At 47.1% G+C, this 28,000-nt stretch overlaps 1 protein-coding gene across 2 annotated transcripts; it reads left to right on the top strand.

Moving 5' to 3' along the window:
- Positions 1 to 2: 2 nt before the first annotated feature.
- sik3 (SIK family kinase 3) lies at positions 3 to 27,985 on the top strand. 2 transcript variants are annotated; one of them, XM_029255499.1, is made up of 25 exons: positions 3 to 582; positions 12,590 to 12,706; positions 13,341 to 13,404; positions 13,650 to 13,811; positions 14,386 to 14,510; positions 14,616 to 14,739; positions 15,828 to 15,946; positions 16,678 to 16,788; positions 16,882 to 17,016; positions 17,103 to 17,180; positions 18,185 to 18,294; positions 18,639 to 18,792; positions 19,111 to 19,260; positions 19,386 to 19,459; positions 19,856 to 19,987; positions 20,470 to 20,611; positions 21,963 to 22,082; positions 22,446 to 22,504; positions 22,672 to 22,781; positions 22,881 to 23,163; positions 24,656 to 25,383; positions 25,988 to 26,154; positions 26,245 to 26,374; positions 26,473 to 26,599; positions 27,267 to 27,984. In XM_029255499.1, exons 1-24 carry the CDS (start codon positions 292 to 294, stop codon positions 26,592 to 26,594), a joined length of 3,807 nt encoding a protein of 1,268 aa, XP_029111332.1. In that variant the 5' UTR covers positions 3 to 291; the 3' UTR covers positions 26,595 to 26,599; positions 27,267 to 27,984. The 2 variants fall into 2 exon arrangements, with proteins under 2 accessions (XP_029111332.1, XP_029111333.1); XM_029255500.1 differs by lacking the exon at positions 19,856 to 19,987 and having other exon boundaries at positions 27,267 to 27,985.
- Positions 27,986 to 28,000: the final 15 nt, after the last annotated feature.

Raw genomic sequence — 28,000 nt, 5'->3', positions numbered from 1 at the left:
GGGTACTAAAGGATGGTAAGGGGAGAACGCGCCGAAGGACCGCTGCTGTCACTGCAGGACAAAGCTCGTCTCGCTTTGTCAGGCGGCACGGTGATGCGCAGTTCGGTTGCCGGGGCAACCCCAATATGCGTTAAGGGCCAGTGAAGTCATCGTTACGCCTGCTGTCGCCATGGAAACATCCTGGAGAGGGCGCTCCGGAGAAGCAACCTTCGTCGAGTGACGCAGGGCGGGGGCGTGCCCGGGCTGCGCGCTCCGCGAGGCTGCTTGTTGTTCCCGCAGAGACGAGAGAAGATGGCGGCCGTGTCTAGCGGAGGTGCAGCTGGAGCCACAGTGGCCGGGATTACGCACTCTAGTCGCCCGGCCCCCGCAGGCATGGGTCCCCAGAGCCGGTCGCAGACCTCCTCCGGGATCAGCCATTCCAGTCGAGGTGCCCCGGCCGCCGGCTGCCTCGCCAGCTCCGGCCACCTCCCGGCCAGCAGGCCCCCCCCAGCCCGGGTGGGCTACTACGATATCGAGCGGACCATCGGCAAGGGGAACTTCGCGGTGGTCAAACTGGCCACGCACATCGTCACCAAAGCCAAGGTAAGGAGCCCTGAGCGCGGGCGGCGTCGAGGACCTTCTCGTCCGGCCTGTCACGGCTCCGGCGTCCCCGGTGCTGCCGTCGGTTCGCCGCGCGTCGCCTCAGTCGCGGCGGCCGCTCGGGCCTGCGGGCCGGCCGGGTGCCGGAGAACCGCGAGCCCGGTCCGGCGGTGGGGCCCCGCGCGGGGGTGTGGAGAACGAGGGAGGGACGGACGGACGGACGGGCCGTCGGCGGGCGCGGGTTGCTCGTCGCCCGGGAGGTCGAGCGAGCGCAGTTAGCCGGGCGATGCGAATCGGAGGGGAGGCCGCCGCCGGCGAAAGTCAGAGGCGGAGGTGAGAGGACAGGGAGAAAGGAGGGATGGTTCGGGACAGGACGGCGCGGCGGGGTAAAGCGGGGTATCTCGGAGGGTCACCGCGCAGTTCTCGCCCTATTTTTCGCCGCAATTTCTGCTGCATGTTTCGAGTGTGCGGAGCTCGGGGCGTAGATTCCCTACGCCGTGCGTAACCTTGAGCAGCAGAGAAACCGCGAAAGACTCCAGCTCCGTCCAGCTCAGTCTCCGTCTCCAGCTCCTGTGCCTCGTCGCTCCTGCCTGGTCTCAGTCTGTTGCGTGTGTTTTAGCGTGCGTGCACGGTGGCTGAGTGGATACGTGTGTGTGTGCAGAGAAAGAGAAAGAGAAAGAGAAAGAAATCGGGTTGTTCAGAGAAAATGCAAGATCCCCTCTCTAGCTCCGCGCTGACACCAGGACCCCCACGCGGGTCCCGTGGGTTTCCTGCACACTGTGGGTGTCTGTGCAGCAGTGAACCACAATCTGGTCTGTGTGTGTGTGCGTGCGTGCGTGTGTGTGTGCGTGCCTGCACGCGCACTGCTGATGGGCTATGGCATACTGGATGGTCAGTGATGCACCTGCCAGGTTGTCATCTGCTCCTGTCTGATCCTGCAGCACTGACAGCTCTTCTTGCCCTGTCACACGCACACCGGAGGCCACCGTCACGTATGACACATGTTTCTGAACTGAGCGTATCCATCAAACACCAGTTGCCCCCCCCCCCGCATCACCACTGTTACCAGAGGTCACATTGTCCCCCTCTGTGTCTCCATCATTCATATGCAGCCGCACACCAGCGGAGCACCCATGTGTAGACCCCCCGTTGACCAGGTCATCTTTGCTAGGCTTGTTAAGACTGTAGAGCGCAGGGACAAGGCTTTTCTGCCCCTCCTGAGGTTGCAAGAGGAGGTTTTGCTGGAGCTGGTGGAGGAGGAGAGGGGGAGGTCACATGGATCTGAGGAAGCTCCATCACGTGCCCTAGAGGACAGTGATGCTTCCCAGTACCTCTTAGCGGTACCAGAACTCTACAGTACTGATAATGGTAGCCCAAATGGTAACCCAAAATGCTGAAAAGGTCACGTGTTGGGATTCCTCACAATGGGCCATGTCCTCTGATTTGCATCCGGTCGCTATGACAGTGGATGATGGAATCCTCAAGCGATCAAATAAATGGAACGTTCCTCTTGCTACGTAAGACTTCGTCAAGTAAGCCTCTCGATTTTGGTGAGGATATTGATCTCAGTAGAGTGGAGAATTTGAGCGCCCGGCGCAGTGCGTTAGGTCTCGTTCGGGCCGGGCGGAGGTGGCGTTTCTGGGAACGGGGACAGGGTGTGATGTTGATTCCCGTTGCTTCTGGAGTTCACAGGTCACCGTTGGGAAAGGTATGGAGACGACCGGGGCAGTTGTCATGTCAATGAAATCATAAGTCACAGAGTGCAATGTGCTGCAGATAGTGTGTGCGTGTGTGCGCGCCTGCGCCTTCCCCAGGGGGTCATGAGGGGTGAACTGGACAGGGCATTTGTGTGTCAGTAAGAACGAACGTTTTAACGGATCACTGATGGGATTGGAGGGATGACAACAAATCCTCTCTTACATCTGCTGCTCTGTACCTGTGATTCCTTTAACTTTTTAAAATCGTATTGTATGAATAAAAAAAATATATATTTCCAGCGTACAGGAACTCATTTTGTCTTAGGCAGATCTTTGAGTGTGTGTGTGTGTGTGTGTGTTTAGGTTGATGATGGCATGAAAGTGAAAGGTATTGTTAGGCAAACCAGTGGGGTCATTTAATGAAAAAAGAAATAGACAGTTGATGATTTTCTTTTTTTTTTTACATTGTGTGAAAATCATCTGCTGGTAACTTGCTTTAACCCGGAATGGGAAAGTATGCCCCCCGTTTTCCTCAGTGCCAAAATAAATATGGGGGAAAATGAATCGTAGGATGCGGTGATTATATCTGCAGTTTTATTAACGTTAGCGTGTCTGGGAATGATTTGAGCCCACATTACTTTTGCTGATTTTTAATAAGGCCCTTCAAATTCAAGTGACAGTATGTAATCAGGTCTTTGGTGTGAGCCGCATATTATAATTGCAGCCATTTTTTTTGCAGCGTTAAGCAAATCCAAAGTCCAGCTCTGGCCTGTTATGTAACTGCAGTTTTATTGTGTTGCTTCACAAAGCTAATTCTTTCTGCAAACGGCACCGTCCGACAGAAACTGCGCTGATTAGACTGCTCCTCAGCGCCATGTAAGCAATTGGAAAATTGCTGCGGTCACTTCTGTGTGTTTGTACCTTTTTGTGTGTGTGTGTGTGTGTGTGCGCGCGCGCGTTGCTTTGATGTATTGATTTTTTTTTTTTTCCTTCTTCCCGTGTTTGCTGAATGTGAGCAGTCCCATTGTATGTTAACTCTCCTGCCAACTGTTTTTTGAGGGTATGTGCAAATACAGATGGCCTTGTTTCTCATCTTGAGCTGGTAGGGGATGTAAAGCAAAAACACGCGCACACGCAGCGGAACACACACAAACAAACAAACAAACAAACAGTTGTAGCGTTCCCCGACTGAGACCGTGCTGGTTGTGATGCTGCCGATTGCGCGACAGCCCGGGTTTCGCAGCGGTGTTGGGAGGTTACAGGAGTGGACTGCAGCACTTGGGACCAGGGGGGTTTTGGTATGCTGCAGTTCTGCCCTTGACCAAGGAGCTTCATCGGAATTAAACCGACAGACAGCGGTGGCTTATGGGTAGAATCCAGGCGGCAGTGAAAGCGATCCGCTGAGGAAGAGAGCAGCATGCACCATGGACAGCTGACACTGCGCCGCACTTTGTCACTTGACGTGTAACCTGTGCCCCCCCCCGCCTCCCCGAAGCACAGTTACCCAGATCTTGCCCACCCCCCTACCCCCCGAGTGCTGGCAAGGAACTGTCTCCACAGTCGGGTACCATTTAGAGGCAGCGGTCGACGTGTCGCAGCTTGCCTGTGTTAGAAGGCAAAGTCGCAGTGCCTTTTTATTTCATCCAGAATGCAGACTCCTTTCTCCTCCTCTCTCCGTCTCTCGTTCCCTCCTCTGTGCCGGGCTCTGATTCGTGATAGGGATGAGGCAGCTGGGCGACCGCAGTTAGGTAACTCGTGGTTTTTTTTTAAAAAAAAAAATTTTTTTTTTTTGCATCCTTCTGCTGTTTTATTGTCATTCGGTGGGCTTGCTTAGCAGGTGAGCTCTCGGTCGCTGCTCGTATTGTTGAGGCGAATTGCGTACCACGCTCATCTTCGTTCCCACCAGTCAGTCATTTTTAGTTCCTTTTTCCTTTTGTTCATTTCTCTGCTTACAACACCACTGAGTGAATTTACAGTAATGGGTGTTGTCCTGAACTGCCGTGGATTTTTTTGGGGAGTTTTGTAAAATATTATGCCTGCATCAGGTTTTCTGTACCTTTTTTGGAAAATCATCTTCTCCTCTCTGGCCAATTCTGTCGGTCGCACATTTAAGAGGGAAAATGCAACGATGATGATGGGAATGTTTTCTGAGTTCTGTTTTTATTTACTTCCATGTCAACTTTTCTCCCCTCGGCCTGATCGTAGCGGGTAGTGTACTGTCCGCTGGTTGTTGAGACTTCAGGCTGGTCATGGATCTGAGTGTCTTGTACAGTAATGGTACTCAAGCTAGTCTGAATTGCCTGGTGTTTTCAGTGTTGTAAGGTGATGTGTCTTTCAGGGGCAGGGGTTGTCCCTGAGGCAATTCTGTAGATGGGTCCTTTGCAAAACCGAAACCGCAAGTAAGATGGTAAAATGGTGGCAGCCGAAGGATCGCTTCATCGGACTTGTAAAGGCTGCCTTTGCAGTAATGTAGAAGGTGAGATGCTGCTTGAGGCTATGGAATATTTCCATGAAACTGCTGTTTCTGAGGGGGTGGTCTGATTGAGGACCAACTCTACAGTTGCTATGCCATTCCTTAGTTGGATTCCAGGACGCTCGGAGAGTGGGGTTAGCATTCAGTCTTTTTCGGTAACACAACGCTGCTTCAACTTTTGGATGGCAGAATGCTTGATTGTAGCTTAAAAAAAAAAAAAGGCCATACCACTGACTTATAAAACCTGCCCCACACCTGCCAAAAATTCTTTAAATTTTTTATTCCTTTAGCTGACATTTCCTCCAAAGCAACTTAGAATGCCAGGTTTGTATATGAAGATACTTAGAATAGTTTACCTTTTTATACAGCATGGTCATTATTAGTGTATCAATTCAAGTTAACTACCTTGCTCTAGAGAACAGCCAAAGGAAAAATTTGAATCCAGGTTCAGCTGTAAGGTGATGACCCTAGCCAATTTCCACCGTACTGCACTATACTAATATTGCTAAAAATCCATCCAAATAATTGACATTGCCTGCTAATGTATTTATGTGGTTTAATTTATATTTGTTTTGCTACATAGATTGTATTACCCCTCTCGAGATACTGCTTATTACCACTGTGTCATTTTGTAAGTAATGAGAAATTGCCCGCTGACCCCCGGCAGAGGGAACCAGACCCCACACTTTGAGACCATTTGGTGTGGCACAGTGTGGTGTAACAACCACCTGGGTCTTGTAAGTTGTTTTCATTGTGAGATAATCGCTCTTCAAAAATGTTCATGACATCACTTCCAGGAGATAAAACCGCCCTCAGGACACACAAGCAAAGGCTGCATTTTCCGATGTGCGGAATTGTTTTATTTTTTTTTTCGATCTTGTGTACTTCGAAAGAAGCTAAACCATTTTATTCCTTTTCAACTGCATAATAATGAAGGATCACCATGCAGCATAACTCAAGAGGCAACCCTCATACGCCGGGATCACTGACACCAGCAGTCTCACACGCACATCTCGCTCAAACAATCCTTCACACACGCCCACCTACGCCCACGCCACTCCTACACGGTCTTCAAAACGACGCAGCCTATCGGAATGGCCTGACTCACGCGTTCCAGTTTGTTTGGATGCGTTCGTGGGGGACTTCCCGTGCGCTCTCACTCTGCTGCATCATTTCCAGTTTCGGCGGGAAAAAAAAAAAAAAAAAACAGCTCATCCAGCAACACACAAAAGCAGCGCTTCAGACATGGTCTTTCCCCTAGAAATTTTTTTTGTCAGATGCGACGGTAGAGGATGACGAGGACTGCAGTCAAAGTAAAGTTATTGATGGAGGGGGTGTTTACAGTGAATTCACACATTAAAGAACATACCGATAACTTAAAGGGTAAACACTTTCCACTCAGTCTCAGGATATTGTACAGCGAATGAAAATACAGCTGGGAATTCTTTCTGACGTGGCAGTTCTCTTCAGTAAAGAGATATGCTGCTGTGTTTAAACACTGCTGTGGTGAACAGCGTGTACGTTTGTTGGCCTGCGACCCAAACGGGACCACGGTCAATCAGGCAAAAAGGCCTCGTTGACAGAGCGATGGTATCGCTGCAGGGATGTACTTTCAGATATTGTCCCAAGATTGCTTTGGCGATACAAGCCCGTCCGCCAACCCCCCGTTGCGGCTTCAGCTCCGTTCCCTGGATCATTGCCTCCAACGTTTGTTTGTGTTCGTTCCTTTTGACACGGAACATACCACGCTCTGCCGTGAGGCCTTCCCGGTTCTGCTTCATCTGATGGGAAGCAGTAAAACAGTGACAATCCAGTCACTTTGGAGTCTGTTAAGAATGATCAGCAAGACCTTGTGGAACCACAGAGGAGCTTTAGGGTCTTTGCAGCTCCCCTGGATGGATTCGCGCACGTTTACTCGTACTTTAGTGCTTTTCATGATGAATACCCAAACATCTAAGTTGAACCTTAGAATGAAAGTCAGCAAGTAGCGTGGAGGATGGAGCTGCTGCCTCGCACTCTACAGGGTTCAAATCCCACCCCCTCCTGCAGTATGCTTTATTGAGGTACTTGGCCTGAATTGCTCTGGCAAAATTGTTTTAATGAGTAAAGCTTTTTAAAGTTACTTAAAAAAAAAAAAAAAAAAAGTTAGCTAAATATATGTAATGTAAGCTGGTTCCACTGTGTTTAATGTAAGCTCATGTGGTAAAAGGCAATGTTGTCCATACGAGAAGCAGAACTTGTCCCGCATGTGGAGACTTCCTTGTTAACTGTGCAAACGTGAACATGCGGAGGATTCAGCTTGTAGATGAGTCATTACAGTGGCAGTGTTTTCACCAGGGTGAATCAGCCTGTTAAATACCATATATCAAATTCATAACAGGATTAGTGGTGTTTGCTTAGGACTTGTGCTTTCGTGGTTCCCCAGACACAACTCCGGCAAGGTGGGCGCCAAAGGAAGAGTTAAACGCACGATGTTGCAGGAATAATTTAATTGCTTAGCTGATGCCTTTATCCAAAGCAACTTATTATTTTTTATCCCTGTGTGCAGCTGGGTGTTTTACTGGAGCAGTTAAATTATGTTGCTTAAGGGTACAACAGCAGACCTCCTCCCTTGGTGTCAGACGTGAGCCTTCAGGTTACGCAGCTTGGCCTTATTTCACTGTTCTAGGTGGGAGAAGCTGATGTTGTTTTGAAAGCTACCGTTGAGGTGGCTGGGTCTTGCAGCCAACGTTGTGACCCCAGGCACCCGTTGTCTCAGGTGAGAACGTTGGTGGGTGTTTCCTGTTCATGTGGCCGACTGCCTGGAAGGCTAGCGTCTTGACGTGAACCACCTTCGTAGTCCATGGGCACCTTTGCTCGTTGGTGATGAGTCTCCTGATCACCTTGTGTTTCTGGCAGGCTTGTCGTTCCTGTCGTGTGAAAAAAGAAAGGTGAACTTCTCCTGTGAGACCTTGTAATGACGAGCCTCCTGGAGACAAATTGGTTGTTGAGAGACAAGTAGCTCCGAGGATGAACTGAACACAGTGTTCAGATCTGTCGCCATCGGTGTTGACGCTGTCCGTGTCGATTTCCCGGCTTGTAACGCATTTGCATAGAAATGGATCAGATGGATGGAGAGTGTTCATGATGGACTCCGAGTGCACACTGTGGGTAGTTGGGAAAATTTCTTCAAGTTGGCCTTAATACAGGCGACAGATGCCTTCTGGTCAGTGGTGTTCTGTAGAGTGCAACACTGGGTGATATCTTTGGTTTTACACTGTTCTGTGTCCCATCTGTCCTTGAATAGGTTGTTGGATGTACTGTAGGATGAGCTTTTCATGAACGTGCAGCCTCTGCATACCTCTTTAGGTAATGTGCAGTTTGCAGTTTGTTGAGGTAGCAGTTGCAATAAGATATGACTTTTTTGTTTCAGGGCATATAATTTACAGCAGCTACCCTTTTTTTTTATTTTTTATTTTAAATAAGACAAAGAGAATGGGATCATTTGTAAATCCTGTTGGATTTTTTTTTTCTTTTTTACATCTACTGTAGCCTTTTTTTGCATTTGGATACTCAAGGAAATTATATATGACGACATAAAATTTATATAAGCATTATACATAGATTTTATGTATAATTCTCTGTCTAGGCCAATTTGAGAGATTTGTCTTGTGGTGTTAATGGACTTGGTTTGCTCCAGTGTGGGTAAGGAATTGTTTCCTAAAGTTAGGTGAGGGCTGATGTCTGGAGGGGAAAAGGTTGTTAAATAAGCTTGAGCATGACCCTTACAACAGTGGGGACTGGTAATAAACCCAGGATAAAGATGGCCTCTGGGGGTGGTTGAGGTTGTTAATATACCCAAAAAAAAGGGCTCATCCCTGAAGGGGTGGGGTTGTTACATAAGGCTAGGTGGGTGATGACTCCTGGAGGACCAACCAGGGCATGTTGCTCCAGCCTCAGGGTATTATCATTGCCCTTGGTGGCCTTCTGTCACAAGAGCTTCGGCCTTCAGGGGTAATTGTTTGCCATTGTTTGCATTTCATCTCCACTCTCATGAGATATTTCGGGATCTTGTCCTTTCTGGCGATCGGTAGGATTGGAATGTTTTTCACAGCAGTCTGCTGAGAACACCACCGCTCCAAGCACGCACGTTTTCTGCACCCTGTGCCATCTTGGCTATAAATGCTGCTTCATATTTGCACAGCCTGCCCCCCCCCCACCTCTCCCCCCAGCCCCGGTGGGGTGAGATCACTCTCGCCCGCTTCACCTCTCCCCCTCCAGCCAGGATTAATGGTGCTCTGCTCAAGACTACGATATAGGTTTGTATGTTTGTTTGTCTGCATGCAAAGGCTATTTCAGGCTTAGCTAATGTTGTTCCTATTATTAGCACTACTTGCATTCCAGCTGTGATGATGTAATCTCGTTCACCCATTTTTACTTGACACACATCTGGTATGGTGTGCACGCATTTTTATTTTTTATTTTTCTTCACGTCTCATAGCTTGGCCTACCCATTCCTTTTGCCTCATTTGTCACAATATTATTTGAATACTTCACTCCGGCATGTTTTGGGCTCAGAAAATTTAAATGCGGCCATCGACTCTCAGTTCTTCTCCAGATCAAAATTATAACACTTGATTATAGACCAGGGTGGCACGGTGGTTCAGCAAGCAGCGCTACAGCCTCTGTGTCTGGGTGGTGTGAGAGAATGTGGGTTCAATCTCCACTTACGCTGTATGGAGTTTGTATGTTCTCCCCATGTCTGCGGGGGTTTGCTCGCAGTGCTCTGGTTTCTTCCCACAGTTCAGAGACATGCCGTTCAAACTCTTAATTGCCCGTAGTGTGTGAATGGGTGAGCGACTCTGTGTGTATGCGGAGGTACCCTGTGATGGACTGGCATCCCATCCTGGGTCTGCCCGCCCTTAGGCTCGCGCCCACCGATTCTGGGATAGGCTCCGTCTCACTGCAACTCTGCTCAGGATGAGTTTAAGTGATTATTGAAATTGGACAGACAGATGGACGGCTGGATGGATTGATAAGAGAAAGAATACTGTTGCCTCAAGTCAAAGGTTAGAATTTTCTGGAAACTATAGTGGCTCTTAAGGTGTTTGAATGACAAATTTTTGAAGACAAAACATTTTCCAGTTTTTTCATAGTTTTTTTTTTTTTTCCTGAATAATTTTCAGCTGTGTTTTCTTAACCAGTTTTAAAAATTTATCTAGGAAAAAGCATAACTAGTGTTTACGCCTCCGGAGGGTAGATGTCAGTAAAACCGTACTCCTTCATTCAACAATGTTTATAGCTCATGCATAGTATTGGTGAGTGTTGAACAATAACAAGTTGACAAATGTTGGACATGTTCATGGAATGAATCTGTCAACAGTTGGCACTAAATAGAAGTTTGCTGAGACCTACCTATTTTTTATTTTTAGCCGTTTTATTTTTCCTCTGAAAGTGTTTAATGTAACTTGGAAATAATGTATTTTTAAAGAACCACAAGCATTTTTTTTTGCAGTACTTAACGTGTTAAAAAAAGGGACATCTTTATTAATAAACTTTTATTTTTTGAGACCTAGTTGTAAAATGGTACTGACTTCACAAACAAATGAAGTTATGGTCAGACTGCTGGTCCCAGAAGAGGAGTCCCATCCGCCCCCATTGCCATTCAGTTTCCAAGCTTGATGAGGAAATGAGGTGCAACGTCTTCCCAGCTTTTCTGCACCACTTCCCTTAGAGTTGGGACCCTTGTGGGTTGCTTTGCTCTCGTTCTTTTGTCCAGTTTTTCCCAAGTATTGCCCAGATTACCCACATGTACTCTTCTTAAACTGGTACCGTACAAAGAACTACAGCAGTGTTTTCTGCTAGGTAGTATTGTATGAACCTTCGTTGTCTGTCTCTGTTTACTTAATTTTTCTCTTCTACTCTGCCCCTTCCATCTCTTTTCCTCTTCCTCTCCCAATAAAACTGTCACAGAGCCTTCTGTATTGAAATAGTTTTATTCCTGTGGTTCCCTACCCTCTGGGCCTGCAGTTTTACTGCCTTTCATTGTCTCTCTCGCATCCCTCCTTTCCCCCTTCACCCCGTCTTTTCCTCTCTTTGTCTGTCGCACACCAACCGGCATGCAGTGAAACAAACCAAAGATAACACTGCGCTTCTCTGATGTCTGACCGCTGGAAATGGAGATGCGCTGCAGCAAACGTTAATTAAATGGGCGCGCGGGTTTGCAGCTTGTAGCCGGGCCATTCCGTATTATTCAGAAACCCTCGTGGTCTTTGTTCTCCGTAATGTGGTCACAGTGCTTTTAGTGCTGGGGTATAACCGGGTTAGAGGCGGAGAGCTGCACATTCATTACCACCTTTGCGGTCTCTGTCTGTCCACCTTCCCTCTCACCTTCCTCCTGTGATTGATGTTAAATACAATTAGAATCTGTCGAATGAAATACAAGACTTTGTGCTGTTGTGATATTGACTAGTGGGCTAGTAGAGTGCTACCACTGAAGTGTGGAGGTAAGAACCAAACCTTCATCCGCCTGTCCATCTGTTGTTAACTACAGAAGCAGATGAGGGTTGCTGTGGTCCAGAGCCTGGCACAGAGGCATGGGTGAAGACAGGGTACACCCTGCACAGGATGCCAGCCCACAGCAGGGCCATCTTAGATACCGTTTCTTTCTCGCTTACCCACGGTCACCAGGGACTCGACATTAACGGCTGTCCGACTGTCATAGACAAGCAATTTGCTAAAGTTTTAATAGTTGAACAGGTAGAATTGTTTTGATTCTTATCTGCTAAGTAGGTAGACAATAAATCAAGGTAAGATATTAAGACATTTAATGCAAAAAGAAACCTTGTGACACCATTAATTGCATGAAATGCAGTTTTGTTCCAAAATACATTTTTCCTAGTGCTAATTGCTTCACTTTGGTTACAGTTTACAAGGATATTTTAAATGCAGACATTTACTTTTAGTCCCTGACTTACAAACCTAGTGAGAGAGTTGGTTAGTAACTCAAAGTTTATTAGTTCGATGCGACATGAAGCGGGTTCTGTATGCAGTTACTCATGGAATGTATGCCGGTAAAAACTGGTATTGGACGAAGTGACTGTAATTTGAGACTTGCATCTTCAAGTCTTCCTCTGTTGGCGAATGCACTTTTGTTTACTGAGTTATGCATCGCCTTGTAGAACAGCATTTTCTGAATGAATATATGCAAATTTTAACGTCACCAGACCGGACAGCTCCGTGGGCTGGGGATCAACAGTGGGGTTTTTTCCCGACGGGAACAGGGTATCATGGCCTCTCTGAGAGCCCATGCTTTGTGCGCATACCTGGATCTCTTGAGTGGCCTGGCAGGAGTATTTACGACATGGTGTAAATTTGAAAGTCCAGAACTCTTCTCAGCTCTAACCAGAATGTTGATGTTCACCTGTGACTCAACCATGGTAGATGTAGAAGCCATAAGATAATCTGAAGCTTGTTTTCCTTCTCTTAGCTTTTTCACTCTTCTGGAAATCTTCTACTTTTCATGATGTTTGTTGGTGCATTGGTTAATGCTTTGGCAGGCAATCTGAAATAAGGTAGCCTAAACACTCCTCAGAAAGAGTTTTTATCAGCGAAAAGCTTACTTAAAAGTTTGGACCAGATATACTTATTTTAGTCTTTCCAAAATATTCCGGAACTGGACAGGTCCAAAATCTAATTTCACGTGTAAAATGTAAAAAATACCTGTCCTATGGACAACCAGACACAGAAATGCAGGTTGAGTCCTGTTAACCCTTCATTAAGTATATGTGAAATGGCTGAGCATAAACCTCACACTTCTTTTGATGAATTTTAAAACTATGACTCTCTGTGTCTACTACAGGTGGCCATCAAAATAGTGGATAAAACCCAGCTGGATGATGAGAACTTGAAGAAGATCTTTAGAGAGGTGCAGATCATGAAGATGCTGAGGCACCCGCACATCATTCGCCTTTACCAGGTGATTCTGTTGGCACATCTACCTTGTTGCCTGTATGTCAGGTTGTGTGTGTCAGTTTTTCACTTTGTGTGTTCCTTTAAAAGTGTTTGGATGTTGTTTGCTGAAGCCAAGCATTCGGTGCAGGTAGTCTTCACGCTGTTTTACTGAAGGGCTTCATTGTGTTTGAAGCCTGTGTGATGCTATCTGGGTGTAAATCTGTAAATTCTGTCAGGTCATCTGCCTCCTGGGATGACTAGCCGTTCATCTCGTGCCAGCAGAAATTTTACATGTCTGTACGTGTCAGTTGTATCATCCCACCAGACTTTCATGTTGACTCAGGCATTTGACAAGCTGCTCTTGTGGATCTCTGGCCTAATCACTCCCCGATTCTCCACCCTACAGTTTAGTATTACAGCACAGAGGGCAGCTCAGCGAAAGCTTTAATCAGCAATTGCCCAAATAGGGAGGAAGAAAAAAACCGCTTTAGAAGCAACCACCATTTGGTGGTTTACCAGCCTCTTCAGGGGTAAATCAGAGTATAGCAGAGTAGAGTTGTTCTATGGATGAATCTTATTTATGGGTTTGGATTATATTTCCTCTGCCCATGTGTGTCTTCTCTCTTTGTGTCCAATGGTATACCTCATATGTCATATAGGTCATGGAAACAGAGAGGATCCTCTACCTGGTGACAGAATATGCCAGTGGGGGGGAGATCTTTGGTGAGAATTTTTATTTTCTCCCGTCTGGTTGAGCTTTTCTGAGGCAATGGTGCTATTGTGCAACATGTTTAAAAAAAAAAAAAAAAAAAAAAATTATACTTATTTCTTTGTATAGAAAGAATTATATTTCAGATTCCAATTGGAAACATGTCTCTGTCTCTACACTCATCTGGTCACCACTGTCCCGTAATTCTCCCGTCTCCCTTTGTCCCCCCTTTTCCGTTTGGTCCTCCATGCATTTCCAGATCACCTGGTGGCACATGGGCGCATGGCGGAGAAGGATGCAAGGCGAAAGTTCAAGCAAATCGTAGCGGCTGTATATTTCTGCCACTGCCGCAACATCGTGCATCGTGACCTCAAGGCTGAGAACCTCTTACTGGACCACAACCTCAACATAAAGATAGCAGGTGTGTTTGCAAGGAGCAGAGTGCTAATGGTGGAAGATAAGGAAAAGACTTTGATGTAGCCATGGTCTATGTTTTTACATTGTCTTTGTAGTTTTAAAGAACAGTGAAGAGCAGCAAATCCTGAAGGTACTTTTCTGGTTGTAAGTTTTTGATTGAAGACTGAACGAATTTGTGTGGTTGGTCAGTCATTTCAGCTGCAGGTGGCGTAGTGGTTAGAAGTGTTGCTTTGCGAATGACGGATCAAGGATTGAATCCTCAGTCCTGCTGTAGTACCTTTGATCAATGAATTACTTTAGTAAATATTACCCAACTGTGTAAATGGGTAAATCACTGAAAGAAACTTATTGTACAAACTTAACGTTGTGTCTTTTGAGAAAAGTTGATAAACGTATAAATGTCAGTAAAAATGAGACTAAAACTAAAAGAGAATTGTCGTGCTCCATTATGTAATCACCAGTGTGATTTTCCCAGGATGCCCTTTGGTATGGCAGTGTGACGTGATTCGTAGTCACTTTTGTTTTCCTCCTTGTTCCCCTCTTCGGTTCCCCTTCCCCTTTCCACCCCCGGCTGACAGATTTTGGCTTCAGCAACATCTTCTCCCCTGGCCAGCTCTTGAAGACGTGGTGTGGAAGCCCACCCTATGCTGCTCCAGAACTCTTTGAGGGCAAAGAGTACGACGGGCCCAAGGTGGACATCTGGGTGAGTATTACAGCCTCTATGGCTTCTTTCTCAGCCACTCCCATTTCCACCTCCATGACCCTCCTAAACATCCACCCCTTCGTGCCATCCCCGTCCTCTCTACAGAGCCTGGGCGTAGTGCTGTATGTGCTGGTGTGCGGTGCGCTGCCGTTCGACGGCAGCACCCTGCAGAACCTGAGGGCCCGGGTGCTGAGTGGCAAGTTCCGCATCCCTTTCTTCATGTCCACAGGTGAGGCCCATCCCTTCCCCCTGTGTCCTTTAGTACTAAGCCTTTCCATCTAGGACTGCAAGTGGTTCTCAGCTAAACTTCAAATCTTAATTTTCGATTCAGGACTGGGGAAAAGGTAGCATAAGGACATTGACATACAGACAGCTCCAGTCCCAATATGCAATGTATAGATTAACAGAAGTAAGGGCATTCAGATTAATACTTAAAATATGTAGTCTTATCTCTTGCTGCAAACAGCACATTTCCACAAATTTCTGAAAAACAGGCTTCTGCTTAAAAAAAAAATCACCAAAGAGCATGTGATATCTTATTGTGTGGAATCGGATTTTAATGAATTATTAGTATTTGTCAGATTTTTTGTTCAGATAATGGTGTTGCACAGTGCTTTCATGTTTAAGCATTTTGCAGTTTTACACTTTTTGCAAATAGTTTTAATACTAATAGCCCTTGCTGTCCTGTGATTTTCAAGTTTTTTTTAAATTTTTTTGTAAATCCTATTTTTACTTGCGTGTACCTACATATGATATACATTTCAAGTTTCTGGTGTTTTTTTTTTTTTTTTTTTTTTTGGGCAAATGATGCATAAATTACACATCTTTAAGACAAAATGGTTTTCCATGAAACTGAAAGAATGGACTTGTCAGTTGACTAAAACTGCAGCTGATTATATTTAATGTCGCTACCATGAAAGAATAAAATGTAATCAGGTCGGTATCCCAGAGGTTTTGCTGGCCTCCATTACCTGCAATTACTGTTGGGTTTTAAGGATAATCAGCAAAATTGTGATTCACTGATGCGTTGTAAGCACAGTGGTATTTTGTTCTCTTCGGATGTGTCGGTGGTCTCCCTACCTGTCGGCTTTTCAGCTTCTCTCTGTGTTGAAGAGTCCAAGCGCTGAACAGGCAGCTAAATGCATTAAAGGAAAAAAGACATTAAAAAATGTGCTTTTGAATGCATCTCTGGCTCAGTGTTCTGACTGCACCGGTCACAGTGACACAAAGCTTATCGTTGTGCAGATTACATTCACTGGTGTGCTACGCTGCGATCAGTGCGGTAACGGTGAGTTTGTTGGTGTGTGTCTTTCACAGACTGCGAGTATCTGATACGGCACATGCTGGTTCTGGATCCCAGTCGGCGCCTCTCCATGGAGCAGATCTGCAAGAACAAGTGGATGAAACAGGGTGATCCGGACCCAGAGTTTGAACGGGTGAGCGCTGCCGGTGGTCCATTTACAAACCACATTCTCCTGTGTGTCTCTGTGTGGCTGTACAGTCCCCTTTGTGTACAGCCATAATGGGGGCTGCAGGGTCCCTGCACTCTCAGTGATCAGAGACATCAAACTGGGTAGTGTAGGGGTCAGAGCAGTCACCTTCCACCGAAACAGCCCGGGTTCGAATCCTTTCTCCTGTTTTATGACTCTTTAGCAAGGTACCTGCCCTGAATCGATATAGTAAAAATTACGCGGCTGTACATATAGGTGAATCATTGCAAGTTGCTTAGTATGCAAACCCAACACTGGAAGTTGCTCTGGATAAAGGCGTGAGTTAATTGAATTAATAGTAGTAATGATAATATAGTGTTACTAGAAAGTTACATCTGACTAGCTTTCTGATTTGCCTATGTTCTGGTCATTTTCAGCCCACCCCTTGCTTTGGATGGGGGGGGGGGTCTACAGCTACAGACCTCATGGCCCCTATAAATTATAGTTGAACTCCTCTAGTGTGCAATGACCCCACACAGCTGTTTGATTGATGTCTGCACCAGTGTTCTTATACCAGACTGGACACTTTCCCCATCAGGCCCCAATCTCTGCTCTCAAGTGTCCCTTCCTCGCTCTGCCCCTTACCCAACCATCATCCATGTCTCTTCCCCGACCCATGTCCTCTCTGCACCCATGTCTGCCCCTCATCCTTCTTCCCTCATCCTTCATCCCTCCAGTTGATAGCGGAGTGTGAGCAGGTGAAGTCGGATCGGGAGACAGAACTAATCAACGAGCAGGTTTTGATGGCCATGGTAGAAATGGGTCTGGACCGCGAACGCGTACTTCAGGTATGCTCACACGAGGGCCAAAGTTCCAGCTCTCCTGTAATGCTTTTGAGGGTTGGCATGATCACATTTCTCACCTGTGGGTCCCCCTCCTAGTCGCTGCATACAGATGCCTACGATCACTACAGTGCCATCTACAGTCTGCTTTGTGACCGACTCAAGAGGCACAAGACCCTGCGCATTTCCCCTCCCACGCCCCGGCCCATTGGATACCCCATCAACCCTGTGCAGGTAGCAGCCAATCAGTAATGAAGGATGTACCGTTGTTACATAACCAAGTCAACATGATACTCAGGGACCCATTTCTCTCTCCGCAGACTGATCAGCAGGGTAATGCGGTCAGCATGCCTGTCCCTCACGTGCAGCTCATCAACCCAGAGAACCAGATTGTGGAGGTCGGTTTCCACTCACACCAAACCAATCTCTGGATGTAACCAAATGTCATAGTTCTTGCAGTCTCCATTGAAACAATAAATGCATTAAAGCAAACTATATATCAAATTATGAACGTTCAAACCGTTAGAACAAGCAGGTTATATAACATGTAGGATTTTGCTGGAAAGCAGAAAAGAATTGATAGAAGAAAAGATTTGGTTAAGAATTTTGCCTTTGAGTGAAACACATTTAAAATGTCTTAGAATTTTCTTTTATAGACCTGTTTTTGTATTTTATATAAATAACCAGGAAACAAAATAGAACTTATTGACATGTAATGTTAAATATTTAATATTGTGATAAAATTAAAACCTTCAGAAATCCCATGCATGGATGAAATGTCAGTAGTTCCAGTGTAGTTGTGGCCTAATAGATTCCTGGTGACTGCTGTCACTATGAACACTGACTCTTTTTAGTGTCTTTTTAGTGAACTACTTCTAGTAAACACAGAACAATATGAAAAAAATCGAAGCTATTACAGTGCTTTCTAGAAATACATTAACAAGCAGTAAAATATTGTCAGTTGATAGAAGTTATGTGTTGGGTTGCCCTGTGTTTAACTACTCGGCTATTAAAACATCCAATATTGCAGTTTAGTTAGCTAGACCACCCCCAGGGCTACTGGCCAGCATAGTTAAACAGTGAACTGGGCAATAGGAGTCTATATTTATATAAACTGCCTTGGAAATCATACACTGAATCCTAAACAAATATCTGCAGCTGTATATGGGTTATGTTTGACTTGAGAAAAAATTGTATCTTCATTTTCATAGCATATTACTATATGCATTGAATAAGAATACATTTGTCATGTCAGGTTGTTTTGACTTTTGTCTGTCTAAAGAAATGATCATTTAACAAAAGAAACTGGCTGTTGTGAGGCTATAACCTGGATCTGTCTCTCCGGGACCTGGAGTCACATCCTCTTTGTCTTTACTTGTTTGACTCTAACCTCTCATCCCAGCCGGACAGAACCATGGCGCTGGACAGCGACGAGAGCGAGGAACCCTCCCCGGAAGCCATGGCCCGGTACCTTTCCATGCGGCGCCACACAGTGGGAGTCCCCGACCCCAGGTATCCACTAGGCTACCCTCTGGGCTATCTTCCTGTTGTCCAGCCTTCCTGTTTCCCTGTGAAATACTGCTATCTCTGTTTCGTCGTCGTCGTCCTCCTCTGTTTCACTCGCTCCTGAGTTTTATTGATGTGCTGTGTTTGGTGTTTAAGAGGTGTTGACTATGCTAGTAATCCTGGGCTCTTGTATTCCTTGTGTCACATCCTGTGTGCTGACTGTGCTCAGTGCACTGACTGAGGGTGCTGACTGTGCCAACTAACTGTGCTGACTGGACTTGGGTCCCTGAATGACTGTGCTGAATGTGCGATCTTATGCTGACCGGGGCCAGTGTGCTCTGTCTTTGCAGGGAGGACATACCAGAAGAGCTGCAAAAGCTGGCCCCAGGTTTCTTGCGGGCGGCCCCCCAACCTCCCTTTCCCCCTCTTGCCCCAAACGTGGGCCACGCACACACATTGGTGCCCACACCGAGCCTGCAGCCCACTCAGCAGCTGGAATACAAGGTGGGACACGGCTGAGTTTGGAACTGAGAAAGGGATAATAAGAGGGTGTGTGTGTTTTGATGTGACATTTTCCAGAGCAGGTTAATAGTTTACAGTTGTTTGAAGGCCATTTACACAGCCAGATTATTAAAGGTTAGACAGCCAAATGAGGAGTACAGCAGCAGTGCCAAGGAACAGAGTTGGATATTATACCTTGTAATCATGAGTACAGATGTTAGTAAAATTGTAAATATTTGTTATACTACAAAAGTGTGTTGTTAATAAATGTGCCAGTGATGGAGTCTGTTGTAAGTGGCATTTTTCTGACTGCGCATATAGGAGCAGTGTCTGCTGCAGCCCCCGACCTTACAGCTGCTCAACGGAATGGGGCCCCTGGGCAGGAGGGCCTCGGACGGGGGGGCCAACATCCAGTTACATGCACAACAGCTTTTGAGGCCCCGTGGACAGTCTCCGCTCGTTGCCAGCCCTGTGAGTATGTTGTGTTTTGGTGTGTGTGTCTTGAAACACCTTAGGATTTCATCTTTTGGAGTTTGTTTTTATGTGACATTTTTGCTTGTTCTTCTCACTCTTTCCATCTTCCTTCCAATTTTTAGCACCCAATCCCAGCCGTTGCGCCCGTGGATGAGGAGGGTTCAGATGGAGAGCCGGACCAGGAGGCTGTGCAGAGGTGAGTTCTGTGCTGAGCGAAGGCGATCTGCTGGCTTTGGCTGCGTCGGGTGAGAAAAGTGGAGAGTGTTGCCTGGGTTACTGGGAGTGAGTGCAGAGCTGCAGTACTGCTTTCTGCCACTGGAAACCACTGTGTTTCCTCTTTTCCTTTATGCTTTGGCTTTCTGAAAAATCATACTTTTTCCTTTGGCTGAAATAACTCTCATTTCAAATTATGCCAAATTACCTCAATTTGCTTCCGCACTTATAGCCTGTCTGGAATAGCTTCAGATGGGGGGTGTTCTTTTTATATAATAAAGCACTGCCAGAAGTTGTGGCACCCTCTTGTTAGGCCCCATATCATGGCCATAGAGCTGACTAGTGAATACTGCTTCCTGTCTCCCTCCCTGCGGCCCAGATACTTGGCGAACAGCTCCAAGCGGCACACGATGCATGCACCCATGAGTACGGCGCCCACTGAGCCACCCCCAGACACGCAGAGGCCTCAGGGGGGCCGGCAGAGGCCTTGGGCCCCGGATCAGCACAGCCGGTGAGGGGCCCCACCCAGCTGACATGGCACACTTGCACACACTCCTGGGAAAAGAGAGCCCACACACTCCCTCAGCGAGGGGGGCCCCCATTAGGCAAGCGTCTCCAAAGCTGTTCCCTCACATCTGTCACTAGTAGAGGAGTCTCACTTAGACTTGGAGAATGTCACTGTGGGACATGGGGAGTACTGGGTGACACAACAGCAGGTGGACGCGCTGGTGCTGAGGCCCCGCTTCAGCACTGTGTTGGACAGACACTGCGGACTTCCGGTCTTTTTAAAGCTACAGCCTGTGGTTATTTTCCAGTGCTCCCTGAGCATGATGGTTTTGTCAGTAGGAGAAACCAGTGATTGTGACTCCTCAGCGTGTAAAATCGTCCTTGCCTGCATGTCTGTGTTTGTCTGTGCGTGTGTGTTTGCGTATGTGTACATCTGCGCACTTTTGTGTTTGGGTGTGTGTGCGTGCACGTGTGTGTCCTGCGCAGGTCCAGCTACAAGGACTGCAACACTCTACACCTACCCATGGAGAGGTTTTCCCCAGTGCGTCGCTTTTCCGACGGAGCTGCCACAATCCAGGCCTTCAAGGCCCACCTTGAGAACAGCAGCCTCATCCGGCAACTCAAGCAGGTTTGTGGCTGACAAAGGATTGCTGCTTATCTGAGATCAGCCACAGGACTGTCGTTTTCTCGCATAGCAAAGTAGTACATTGCTTTTACTCTTGGTTCTCCCCTTATGAACAGAAGTGGGATCAGATGTCTTCGTAACTTGATTTGTAAATCTAAAGTCACTTAGTTACAATCAATAAAATTGATGTCAAATGTAAAATTACTGAAAATAAAGATACACTATTATCCCATAAAAATATGCAACATTTCTAATTATTGATCTCTCACACTCAGGAACACTAGCCATGAGCTGTTAACACTGGAAATGGATTAAGACAGTCCCACAGTCCAGTATTGTTTGACTGTGTTTTACTGCCCACTGTTGGCTGGGAACATAAACGCAGGTCACTTTTGCTCTGCGAATCTGCTGAAGAAAATAAGTTCAAATAATTACTAAATAAAATGGGAAATGTATCTTTGAAAATTTGAAACACAATTATTAGTAATATGAGGAGCCAGAAGATTGTGTCCTCCTTACTGTTTCTTTTGCTGTGAGTTTGAGGGTTCAAATTTTACTGTTTTGGGAACTTATGTCTGGGGTCGTATGGTTTCCCACACAGTGAACACAGACCTGTCTTGACCACTTGTACCATGTTTTTACTGTTTGGGGGTAAAACAGTGGTGAAATTGAATAACCTTTTTTGCAGGATCTTCTAAATTCAGAAAATAATGCAGGTTCATGCAGTTCAATTCATATTGCACTAATTATACATTTACTGTAGCTGTGCAAAGCTTTACTTTAGTCTGTGCTCAAATTACGTTTATATTTGTTTATTTAGCAGATGCTTTTATCCAGTGTAACCTACAGTGATTACTGTGTAGTATTTAACTTTACACCCTTATCGTTACAGAATTCTGGATTCACTAGGCTGTACTCTGTACAGTTATTCAGCCACCTATACACGATGGCCATGCGACACACGCAATAATAAACAATCTTAGTGACTTGTTCACCTGAACTGCATGTTTTTGCACGTGGGAGGAAACCCCATATGAACACGTGAAATTTATACAAACTGAGCAGCGATCGATTCCATGTTCAGTGGCACAGTCCAGGCACTGTGAGACACCTGTGCTATCTGCTCTGCTATTTTGCTGTTCTCTTGTGATATGGCAAAAATTTGCCAAACCTTGATTCATGATTAGCATGTGTTTTGAAATGCATTTCTGAGAAGTCGGCCATTGTGCCATTCATTAAACATTCTTATACCGTCATCCTTTTTATACGTTGTATATCAGTGTGTCTCTACTGTCTCCTTCCTCGTGTCAGTATTTTTTTTCCCCCCCATTCCATGTCTTCCTTGATGGCCCAGGAGTGTGAGCAGCTGCAGAAGATGTACTCCACACCGCAGGACGAGAAGCTCATGGAGCACACGCAGCAGCAGCACGTCCTATACCAGCAAGAGCAGCAGATCCTACACCAGCAGATCCAGGTGGCTCCCATGTGGCCACTCTCACAGTCATGTCTCCTCGTGGTCATGTATCACAGTCTGTCTGTGTCAGCAGACCCTTGTTACTCCTGCATACACGCGCAGAATGATGCAGTCTGTTTTGTTCACTTATGCAGATACTGTGTTGCGGGTGCAGTTAGCTGGCAGTGCAGAGGGCTGTCGTGAGAAATGGTAGACTTTCAATACATAAAGGCAGTATGGGTTTCTGCATTTGCAGTGTTTTGCTAAGTTGTAGTTATGTGATATGACTGGATGGCGATTTTGTTCAAGTGCTGTGTGTGCACTGTGCTCCTTCTCACTTTGTTGCCTTGCCTCCCCTCACTGCAATCCTCTGTCTTCTGACAGGCCCTGTCCCTGGGACATGGAGAGAGCCAGCCCGGCCACCTGACCCACCAGCTTCAGAGGTACGCTCAGTCGACTTCGTTCCTCCTTTTAGAATGAGTGTCCCACTGATGTGGACACACAGACTGAAGACCACTTGTAGTACCCACAAATACTTGAGCAGAGACAACAGACAGCTTTGTGTAATATTTATCAATTAGATTTGACCTTGATTTGATTGTTGTCTTAGGTTGCGCATCCAGCCTTCCAGCCCTCCCCCGACGCATCCCAGCAATCACCTGTTCAGACAGGCGAACCAGAGCCCCCCTCCTGGAAGTTCAGGAATAATGCAGGGCCATGGTGAGTCCCTCCTCTCTTCAACCATCTGATCTTCATATCATAGTTAAGAAACCTCTAACTTTTCACTCTTCATTCTCTTTGCTGACACCCGTTCCCAAGGTGGGCCATCTTCAGTGCAGTACCAGCATGGTGCCAACCTGTACCAAACCCCTAGCGGGAGCCCGCCGCCTACCAGCCTCCCCCGTATGGCCCTCCCCCAGCAGCCTCCTGGCCTACCCCGAAATGTGGGTATGACCCAGGCCGTCCCTCAGCAGCAGGTGACCATTCAAGTGCAGGAGGCAGAGCTGGGGGGCGGAGCCCAGCGACAAAGCTTCCTGACCACGCCGTGCTCTCACAGGGTACTGGGAAAGCAGCTGAGTGCCGACAGTGCAGAGACCCACAGGTGACTGACTGACTGGGGTCTATGGCAATGGCCCTCGACATGCATGCCCCTCACCTCATCATTTATTCCTTTATTGGCACGTTTTTTTTTTATATAAATTATCCCCTTTCTCTTTGTATCACTTTTTGTATCTATATATGTACAGCCCTTCCATAAGTAACAATGTTGTTTTTTTGCATTGTGAATCTTGATTGTATTTCATTTTCTTTTCTAAAAAAAAAAAAAAATTATACATAAATAAGATAACCAGCATGTATAATGTCTTTTATTATTGCTTCTTAAAAGCTTCCTGAAGCAATCCATAAGCCATTGGCATGTGATGGAACCTGTGGTGTGTTTGGTAGGGCACAGCAGTTTGTCAAATGGATTTTGGGACTTGTAGTTCATACAGTTCTGTACCAGTTTATGAAGGTCAGTCTTGCTGGCGGTTCGAGCCAGTGGTGGAATCCCACTGAAAGGAACATCAGAACATTTCCAAAAAATGTAAAACCTAAATTGAACCCCCTGTGACAGCAAAAGATGACTTCATCACAAAAGGGCTTCGAGCTGTTTGCCACCCTACAATGATTGACTGAAATGTAAGTGTCAGAAACTTGACCCCAATTGGTAGCAGCTAACTAGGATGTTGAAAACTAGTTGAACTTGTCTTGTGAAACTAGCGGACAACCTTCAGACAGAATTCTTGTATTTGGAGCCTATCACTGAGAGGTGGTGAAAAGTTGAGCAGAGCTTGCGGTTGTATAGCACGATCTATGGCACCAGTGAAAAGCGTGAGTACATCTGGGCAAGCTGGTTGATGCTTGCATGTTACAAACTGGACAGAAGAGTGAAGGCAAAGCAACACACAGGTGTGCTGCATCTGTGGGAATCACTCAGTCGGTCCGAAGAGCTTGGAACACGTCTGCTCATTTCGCTTGTTCAAATGCCTCAAGAACACAAACTATTTTCCAGCAAGTGTACTCACACTTTACAGTGGTGCTGAACTTGTGAATTTGCTTCAGAAAGGTCCTCTCTTTGAAAAAGGCCTGTTATTGTGAACTCATGAAATATCTACTGCCTATAATTCACAGTGTTACTGTGACGAAGCAAAATGTACCACTGCACATCCTTTTCCGTTGGCCACACGCAGCATTGTGTAGAAGGCACAGCTCACGTTTCTGGCCCACAGTTTTATGTTGGAATACTACACGGAGTCATGTTTGTAGTGCACCCTACCAGCCTGTGGCACTGTAAAATGAGAAATATTTGCTGGAAGTTAAATTAATTTTTAAAAGGAAAACGCATCACCCAATTACATAATTGTTATTCATCAGAGAGCTGCTATTCTTTCTGTCAGGGTGAGATGATAAGCAGGAGCAAGGCGTATAAATTCTGTTTTACAGTGTGGTCACTGGTTGGTCTCATACTTGTAACTGTTAGATGATGTACACTGTAGTTAGCAATGACACGGGGTGACAGCTGTCACTCTCTTCCCCACCCTTTCCTCTTACAGTCGCAGCCTGAGCCGGTTCCACTACACCCCAGGCTACGACCCAGCCCAGTTCAACCCTCACCTTCTCGGGGAGAGCGGGAGGGGGCCCTCTGGGGGCGGGGTGGTTGGAGGGTACAACAATCCCTACCTACAAGCCACTTCCCTTAAAGTGCCAGGGCTGGAGGCCTACCAGACGGGTGGTGGCTCAGCTGCAAGCGGAGGCTACGGTAGCCCCTCAGCACTGCAGCAGGCCTTGCTCTCGCCCACCCCTCCGGAATACAGGCCTTCACAGCACGTGACACCCACCCTGCAGGGTCTGCTGTCCCCGCGGCACTCCCTCAGTGGCCACGCTGACCCCCGGCTGCCCCCTCAAGACTTGGCTGCTCTGCTGAAGCGGCAGAACCCCCGGCCCACACCGCCGTCTGCCCAGAGCGCCCCCCAGGACTATAATGAGCTGCTCCTGCTGCGCCACCTCAGCCAGGGCGAGTCCCTGGAGGCCCCTGGCCAGCCAGCCCCACCACACTACCACCACCTGCTGCAGATCCGGCCCCCTGAGTGCCCAGGCCCCTCCCTGCCGCATTCTGAGAGTATGGAGGAGGACGAGCCATCCAGCTATCATGAGGGCCTGCTCACCAAGGCTGTGGCCTGTGGCGATGGTCATGAGCTGCTGGGAGCTCCGCGGGGTTCCCCTCCCTACAGCAAGTCCCCTCACAGGCATCCGTATCTACGCGGCACCACCACGGCCAGAGGTTAGCTATAACACAGCATCGCTGCACAGAAAATAGTCTTTTATTCATTTAGCAGGCGCTGCTCTCCAATGCGATGTACGACTCGGGAGTAAACAGAAGCACATTTCACAACGGCTGAAGAGTTACAGATGCGGGCACAAGATGTGATCTACAGAGTGGCCCCAAAGTTCCTGTGCATGTTTGCGTCCTTTGTTAATCATTTGTTTATATTTTGTTTGTTTTGTGTTTCGTGGAAGATGTCCAGAAGAACAGTGAAAAATTAAAATTTGCCTGGAGAATAGAGGGGGAAGCATATAGACAATTTTTAATGAAATTTAATGAGCATGAATATGTACTGTGTGATCACCTTGTACAAAGCTTGTACTTACAGTGGCTTACACTGAAACACTTACAATATATGAGCTTAAGCAATTTAGTACCCTGCTGGAAGGTAAAACGTTAGTTTCTCCATCTCCCCGTCAGGCTCAAATAATACAAAATATACGAAGTGTGTTGTTTTTGTAAGAAACTTCACAGATGTTTCTGAAGAGATTGTAGTGCGCTTAAGCTCATGCGTTCGGTACAGTTCCCTGGTGCTGTCTTTGAGGTTTGCTTTCATTTACAGAGTCCTCCGGGGGTGATCATGTTGAGTGTGTGCCCTCAGGGCAGGTCATGGACGTACCTGACCATAACGGCATTGGGTATGTTACCCGGGGGCCCCAAGGGGATGGATACCGGCCCCGGGGACCCCTGCAGCGGCACCATACCATCCAGACCTGTGACGATGCCTACGTGAGTTTCCGCATGCATTACACCGACAAACGTGGTGTGGTTCTGCTCTGTGGCCATATTTGACTCATCCTACCACCTCCCCCTTTGCAGGATCAGGCTGAGCCCATAAGTGGAATGAGCCTGTTGGCTGGGAAGGCACTGAGCTCCGCCCGGATGTCTGACATCCTTAGCCAGTCGTCTCTTACGGGAAGCCAGCAGCTGCGCAACAGGGAGGAGTCAGGTACACACAAAGGCTCGCTTGTCTACACACGAGGTGCGGTAGCCACAGCGACTTGACCACATTCTCAGGCACTGACCTGTCTGCCTCTTCACTCACAGTGTGCGATGTGGAGGGTGAACTCCACGCAGCTGCCTGCTACCCCTCCTCCTGCACCAGCGACATGCTCCAGAGCTACAAGCCTCCTGACCTGCAGTACAGCATGGAGCAGGCTGGAGTCTAACACAGGTCAGTGTCCCCGTGGAGGTACAGGTGTGCTGCTCTCCCCTATTTAGTGTTATTACAGTGAATGAATTCTAAAATTTCTCATTATTCTTGTACATGAATTGAAGAAGTTTGTAGAAGTCCCAAGAAGGGCCCTGCCGTAGTACCCTAATCCAGGATATCTGACCTCAATGGCTAAGTTAGAATGTCTAGCCGAATAAATGATTTGGTTATTTAGGATGAAACTACTGGTCACTGACATGTACTAAAAGCATCTGTTGTATCAGTTGAAAATGGTACTGCAATAATTTCATTTATCGAGTCTTAATCTCCAAAACACCAACTATGACTCCCATTCACTGGATGGTATTTGTCTATGGAAAGGTCCAAAAGTTCTTAAAGCTATCCAGAATGTGTTTACAAGTAATGCTGATTGTACTTAACAAAAGGGACCTGTTGTCCCCCCCCCCCCCCCCCCCCCCCCTGCCGACTGAGCATTTAGACAGCTTTACTATGCTTCACTGTCAGGTTAGAAGCTACAAAAGCACTGTTAAAATATCTAAAAATACGGTGCGACATCCAGGAGGGTCACCTTAGAGTTATAGATGGCATTCTCCCCAGTGCTTTTGTCTTCACTGCGGCTGTTCACACCAGTGTGAAAACTGACCATCAGTGTGTTTCTCTCCCTCAGGAGCATCCCTAGTGTATAAAAGGTCCATTTCAGCCGCCTGTGTTGAGCAGCATCATGCCAAACTGCCATTGTCTGTCTGGAGGGGGCGCTGTGTCAGTCCTGGGGGGAAGGAGCCCACGAGAGCGGGTGGGGGGGGGGGCTGGATGGGGAGACGCAGCCCCAGCATTCCACACAGCCACCCCGCGTCAGCATAGCCCTTGGCTCTCTCCATCTGCTCCTCCAACTGATGGGAACATTGTGCTTGGCTCCACCTCCCCATTCCCGCTCCTGCCCCCGCAGCCCCTGTACCACACCTTGTTTGCCAATCTGTCATAGCCCTGGGTACGACCGGCCCCACCCCAGGTCATCACCATGGCAACATGCTTAAATGCCACACTGACCGAAGCGTATCTTGCATATGGCACACACAAAGCATACTGTATACACACACTCGGAGAGACACAGACAGACAAGCACACCTCTAAGTATTCACACCAAGCTTGCGCTTCGACGACCCCCCCAGCCCCCACCGCATCCCGGTGGACCATTCCGGAGCCGGCTGTCTGCTCAAAGCCTCTGGGGCCCAGGTTAGGAGCAACCCATTCCTCGAGGCTCATGGAGTGGTTGAGATGGGGGTTAAGCCTCAAGGGTGGGGGCACGGGGGGGCCCTTCTCGGTCACCCTGCAAGAATAAAAGCTACTGCAGTCCAGTGACACACAGAGACTGCACAGCAGAACGTTCTTTTTCATTTGTTT

Source organism: Scleropages formosus, chromosome 10 (assembly GCF_900964775.1).
Source record: "Scleropages formosus chromosome 10, fSclFor1.1, whole genome shotgun sequence".
NCBI classification, from domain to species: Eukaryota; Metazoa; Chordata; class Actinopteri; order Osteoglossiformes; family Osteoglossidae; genus Scleropages; species Scleropages formosus.
This window is presented reverse-complemented; position numbering and strand designations above follow the sequence as displayed.

Excerpts from the sequence above, each read along its gene's own strand:
- sik3 (XM_029255499.1), top strand. The coding sequence starts at position 292 with ATGGCGGCCGTGTCTAGCGGAGGTGCAGCTGGAGCCACAGTGGCCGGG. Across the intron at positions 18,295-18,638 it reads GTGGGAGTCCCCGACCCCAG|GGAGGACATACCAGAAGAGC; the intron begins GTATCCACTAGG and ends CTGTCTTTGCAG. Across the intron at positions 22,782-22,880 it reads AGGAATAATGCAGGGCCATG|GTGGGCCATCTTCAGTGCAG; the intron begins GTGAGTCCCTCC and ends CCCGTTCCCAAG.